Source organism: Bufo bufo, chromosome 1 (genome assembly GCF_905171765.1).
Source record: "Bufo bufo chromosome 1, aBufBuf1.1, whole genome shotgun sequence".
In the NCBI taxonomy this organism is placed as follows: domain Eukaryota; kingdom Metazoa; phylum Chordata; class Amphibia; order Anura; family Bufonidae; genus Bufo; species Bufo bufo.
In genome coordinates this window covers 721,773,968-721,779,967 of record NC_053389.1, presented here as the reverse complement: position 1 = coordinate 721,779,967, position 6,000 = coordinate 721,773,968, and the positions used below count along the sequence as shown (strand labels likewise).

The following is a 6,000-nucleotide window of genomic DNA, read 5'->3' as shown; positions in this document are numbered from 1 at the left end:
TTGAAACAGAAAAAGCACCAGCCTATGTGCGCTCCCACTGTCCCGGCTACCAAAGAGGCGCTTTTTCCTATAGTGTGCAAGCGCGACCACCACTGATGGATTGCAGGGTCATCGTAACCATGGAAACAAGCAGTGTATAATGCAATGGAAAAATGAATACAGCCAGCAAAGGAGGCATTATAGGATTTGCGGACCGCACATGGCCGCCACTATCAAAGAAAATGCCTATTTGCGGAGAAGAATAAGACATGCTCTATATTTTTGCGGGACCGCAGAAAGGAACTATGGATCTTTTGTGGCTTCATTGAAATGAATGGGTCCACACCCGTTCCGTAAAATTTTGGAACGGATGCGGACTAATTTGTATGGTCGTGTGAATGAGCCCTAACTCTTACAAATAATAAAACAACAAAAAGAAGCAACATTAATAAAGTTTTAATAAGCTAGAAAATTTTGCTCATCTTAGCTCCATCAAATGATTAATAATCAGGCTGGGGGGCCTACATATCACGTGACCAAAGACTGCAGTGTACCGCACCCTGAATTGTAACAAAAGTGAATGGGGTTGGGTTGCGGCCCACAAGTTGCCATGCCTATGACAACAAATTTAGCAGGGTTGGGTTGGATCACAGTGTGACCCCCATTCACTTTCATTTGTAGCGCCAGCCCAAATGTCATATACATGGCATATAGAACAAAATTGTGTTATGGTTTCATACCTATAGTTTAAAGGGGTTGTCGCATGAAAAATATTCTACATTTTCAAACCAGCAGCTGGATCTGAATACTTCGATTGCATGTAATAAAACATTTTGTATAGCTACTTATTCAATGAACTCTATCCGCACAGCACCTCCTGCTGTTAGCTCTTTTTCTAATTTCTCTGTCCTGCTCACAGAGACAGAAGCACATGCTCAGAACCATCCTTCAGCTGCCAGAAAGGACACACTCTCTAGCAGAAAAAGTTGAGCAATGAATGTGGAGATCTCTGGATCCATGTGAGGTACAGGGCTGGTTCTAGCTTTGTTAGAAAGAGGTTGTCATGGGATGACCCTTTTAATGGAAGAGGGAGGGATGAGTGGTTGACCGGACCGGTGCCTCTATTAACTACCTCCATTTCAGATGCAGTTCCATTTTGGCAAAAAATTTGAGGGAAATACTTGTCTAAATCTGCTTCTGTAAGCAAGTCTTTAGTGCAAAATCAGCATAAAGTGGAATACAGTGCAGCAGTATGATAACAGCACATACAGATAGTGCTACTATTGTCGCTTAGTCTAGTAGACTATTTGAACAAAAAAAAAACTTTCAAGTTTCCCGAAACACATATTTGTTCCTTCTTTCCCAAAAAAGTTGCTAGAGGCGGCTGTAATTCCACAGGTTTCTGTCTGACACGTAGAAGTCTAGTAAAAAATATGCAAACTGCTGCTTGTTCAGCATGATTCTGAGGTGTGCTATCCTGTTCAGGACCTTTATCGAGACAGCATATCTGTCAAGCAGCATCGTGTCTGCGAGTCTCTCATCAGGACATCAGTAATGTCGTAGAATTTGTTTTCAATAGCCAGTTTATAACGTGTGTTGATGTCCTCACAGTAAGAGATCACTCGCTTCAGGTTCTGTAGTCCAGTGGACCCAGGAGGGTTCAGTTTGCATCTGAAAATGGACAAGATTTCACGTAGATTATGAAGAGTTCACTCAGCAAACGGTCTAAACCGTGAAGGAAGCAATTGTACTAAATGTTACTCATAATTAATCTTATTGCCTTATACTTTATATCTCCGCCTAAGATCTCCCGCCCTACCCGATATTGGACGTGGAAAGACGCTACTGCACACTGGATGGTGCGACGCCCAAAGAGTGTTGGGCACAGGGCCTATTATAATTATCTTCACTTAATGAATAGGAAAATCATGATACTGCTCCAGGATAATTAGGAAAACGTGTATGATCAAGAATAAAGTGTAGTATGCCAAGATATTCTTGAACGTGAACCTGTCAGGTGATCTATGCTGCATCTAAGGGTCCATTCACACGTCCGTGGTGTGTTGCAGACCCGCAAATTTCGGATCCGCAACACACCCACCCAGCACCCCCTATTGAAATGCCTATTCTTGTCCGCAGCTGCGGACAAGAATAGGACATGTTCTATCTTTTGCGGACCGGAAGTTCGGGGCCGCGCTCCGCAAATGCGAAAGCGGCGAGCACATAGTGTGCTCTCTGCTTCACGTCCGGGCCCATAGAGAATGAATAGGTCCGCACCCGTTCCGCAAAATTGCGGAACAGGTGCAGACCCTTTTGCGGACGTGTGAATGGGGCCTGAATGTGATAGAGGAAGAGATGTTGATGTGATTTGGAGTATGATTTCTGAGTAAATCCTGACTCCTAGGAGAGAGTCCTCATTACTCTGCCCACACATAATACATATACACACTCCTCTCCTCGGAGTTCTGCCAGGACTGCTTTAGTTTTTCAGTCTAATCCTGCTCCAGATCATATCGCATGGCTCAGCTTCTCTCGCTCTATCATCTCAGATGGGTCATAAGATATCAGCTGACTTGGTTTTCTTCTCCTAAACCCACCACCATAGCGTTGTGGTGCTGTTGAACAGCTTTATCGCCATAACTGTCTGATTTATTATTTTGCCATAAAATTACATTATAATACTATACACACTATATGCTAATCACTGCAAAATATGCTAATAATGTAGACTTGACTGATGTAGACATTGAGACTTGACTGATGTTCCAAAGAGCATCCTATGTCATGAGGAGCCCATGCTGGTTCCAGTCATGCACAGTGAAGTGAGGTGTATATGCCTCGGCTTCCCCAGTGCGCTGCGCAGGCACTGATTCACAATTTTTTTGACATCCAGTGCTTTTGCAGTGTGCAGACAAAGGTAAGGCAAGTACATATGCCTGGGAACCTAAACACAATAGATTTCAGCATGGCCTATAATGACGTAGGAAAATCAACCAAGCCTCACTGGGTGTGACTGCATCTCAGACTGCATGACTTATTCACAAGAACGGCATCACCTAGATGACTATTTAGAGATAATAAGCATACGGTTAGCACAGTATAACAAACTTTTATAGCAAATGATAAAGCGGACGTTTTTTACATCAGCACATTGCTAAAGCTATACTCAACAGAAGTATAATGCAATGGTGATGGTTTTAGGGGAAGAATGACAGGTTTTTTTTTAAGGACACCCTCTCCAATAGGAAGTCAAAGATTATTCTCTGCATGTCCAGTGTAGTCAGCCTATCATTCCTCTATAAGGTGCCTGTAACAACTGCACCCTGTCCCCATTTGATCTTAAACTTCTGTCTTACTTGTTTGACAACTGCTCGAACACTCCACTGCTGAGAAGCTGACGCTGCTTGAACTCTTCTAGGTACTGAAAATCGCCTCCAACAATAACTTTGCTATACAAGACGTCTGGCCAGTCTGGCTGCAGATCATATGCTTCAGTAACAATAACAGCCTAATAAAAAGATGGGAACACGAGGATGAAGGCAAGATAAACAGATATTAACAGGGGTTCCAGATATTGATGACCCATTATCCCTGCTGCGGAAAAAACAAAGAGCAGAAAGCTCCATCCAATGTGTAGTATCTCGGTCAGGTAAATCCAATGGTCCAGTGCACATCTGTCAGGGAATCCAGAATCTTACAAGGTCAGAAACCCCTTAAATTACAAACAGGGAAAGTATTTGCTATAGTAGATCCTTCATCTCCTAGAGTTTGGGTCTATGTGGTTATAAGGGTGATGGTCTTCAATACAGCTGACACACTTCGCAAAATTAATATAGAGGACCTGCACTCATTAAAGGTAGAAGCACATTCTGTATTCAGGTGCCTGTTGGCCAATTTCTACAAAGTAGGTTTGTTAATGTCATAGTATATGCTTTTCTACTAAAAGGAAATACTGGAAAGGGAATCCCTGGTCATGCCATGGAATTTCTGACACATTCTCCAACAATCTGATATGACCATATGAAACACAAGACTGAAGATGACAGAGTTGTCTTGTGATGTATGATGTTAGACCCTTATAGGAAGCATGCACACACCTGGTAAAATCTTGGAAGTGCTAATATGGGCTCCATCAAGTTCTCTCTTTCCAGGTTAATCAGCTTCGTTTGGTGGCCATTGTTCAACAAATGAAGTTGTAGGGTCAAAAGACGGGTGAGGCGGGCACATCGTAGTGACTGGCGAACACAAGAATCCTGGAGACAAGGAAAATCAGAACATAGGTTTCTTTGTTAAATTATGTGCACTGTTTCATTGGGTTTTAAGGAAGTATTTCTGCATGTCGAAGTGAAGGAAGACTGTCCTCATCAGGATGGCGTCAATGTGTCTACAAAGAAATGAAGTGGAGGAAGAGGAATACTTCTCTGTCCTGTAGGTACTCTGTCCTCCTTGAACGCAACCATCTATTTTACAAAGCACAGTAGATCTCCTTCTCCTGGCTTTTTTTTCTCCCGTTTCATTCCTTACTCTTTATTCCCTACGTCAACTCAGATATTGCCCTTCTGTCACAAAGACCCACAATATAACCATGCTTCACGCCATTTTCTTTCCTGTCCTCTCCCTAAGGGCTTATGCTCCTTATTGTAGTTCTGGTCTGTGCCTGATCCGCATTTTTTGTGGATCACATGCGGACCCATTTATTTCTATGCAGTGTCTTCTGGCTTGTACAGAATGGATCTAAACCACGAATGGATAATCGCCGCAACTTCCAGCAGTGTCATCTGTGTGCTGTCTACATCTGTGTGGAACATGTCTGGATGGACACTGCTGGAAGTTGCAGCGGTTGTCCGTTTGTGGTTTAGCTCAATTCCATACAAGCGGCATGTGAACAATTCTTAAAAGGGAGGTTTCAAAAATGGCTTAAACTGTTTTTGTGGCAGTTTTTGAAGTCAATGCCAGGAGAGCATCCAGCAGGATAGAAAAGCAAGTTCATCCCTTATATTTCCTATTCCTTTTGAATCCACTTCTGGGGTTTGGCCTAAAAAAAATGCATGAAAAATGGCCACAAAAAAAACACAAGAAAAAACCCAGTTACATCAGGCTGTAATCTGCTTACCTTCGAATAACTCTCAGCAGCATCAATCAGCAGAGTGAGGGCCTTCATAATAGAAGATCTCAGCTCTCCCTGGTCAGACATCCAATATTCTGCAGAACACAGCACATGGCAAATACATTAACACGTAATGGTCAGAACACATCTATTTAGGCATCTCCCAAAAAAAATAAAACACTTATTACGGTATTTCATATATTATTACCTATTAATAGCCCCAACATATTCCACAGCTCTGTACACAGAATGTATTCACTTCAAGCAAAGCACATATAAGGTATATGAAATCTCGGCTCACTTACCCCAAGGCTTAGACTGGATCAATCTGAGCTGGATTTTTGCTGCATGCTCGTGGTTGTGGCCAATATCCCGATGTAGACTGAAGCAGAGTGCAGTCATATTGTGCTTCTCGCTGTCACCTGGGTGACATCGCTTAATATATTCCAAAAGTGCAGTCTGCAATCCGCCCTTCTAAACGCACATCACAGATAAAGGCAATGTGCCATCAGATAATGACATGTTATTTAAATCAGGTTTTTATTCATGTAGTATTGTATGTAGTTAATGCTCCCCCATATGTCCGGGCCCCTCACACTGAATCTACTTACCTGGCTCTCCGCACCGCTCCTGGTACCAGAACCGCTGCAGCTGCTTCTCCCCGTGCGCGGATGAAAACATCCGGTGTCGTGGGGAGCAGCCAATGGCAGGAAGTAAAGGGGACGAGCCTCCCCAGCATTGCGGGTGACGCTAGGGAGGCTCGTCCCCGCCTGCCATCGGCTGCCCCCCCAACACCGAATGTTTTTATCCGCGCACAGGGAGAAGAAGCAGCTGCGGCGGTGCAGGTACCAGGTAAGTAGAATTAGTGTGAGGAGCCCGACATACGGGGGAGCATTTGTTAGTCTCGGATAACC

The 6,000-nt window shown here is 43.5% G+C and overlaps 1 protein-coding gene across 2 annotated transcripts in view; it reads right to left on the bottom strand.

Annotated features, from left to right (window-relative positions):
* Positions 1-941: 941 nt before the first annotated feature.
* SPG11 (SPG11 vesicle trafficking associated, spatacsin) overlaps positions 942-6,000 on the bottom strand; it is a 72,011-nt gene continuing 66,952 nt past the window's right edge. The window contains exons 37-41 of one of the 2 annotated variants that reach the window (XM_040414358.1): positions 5,392-5,560; positions 5,093-5,181; positions 4,077-4,232; positions 3,336-3,487; positions 942-1,650 (exon numbers count right to left, since the gene is read on the bottom strand). In XM_040414358.1, coding sequence (XP_040270292.1) covers positions 1,470-1,650; positions 3,336-3,487; positions 4,077-4,232; positions 5,093-5,181; positions 5,392-5,560 — 747 coding nt within the window. In that variant the 3' untranslated portion in view covers positions 942-1,469. The remainder of the gene's footprint in view (positions 1,651-3,335; positions 3,488-4,076; positions 4,233-5,092; positions 5,182-5,391; positions 5,561-6,000) is intronic. The other variant, XM_040414359.1, reaches the window with a different exon arrangement.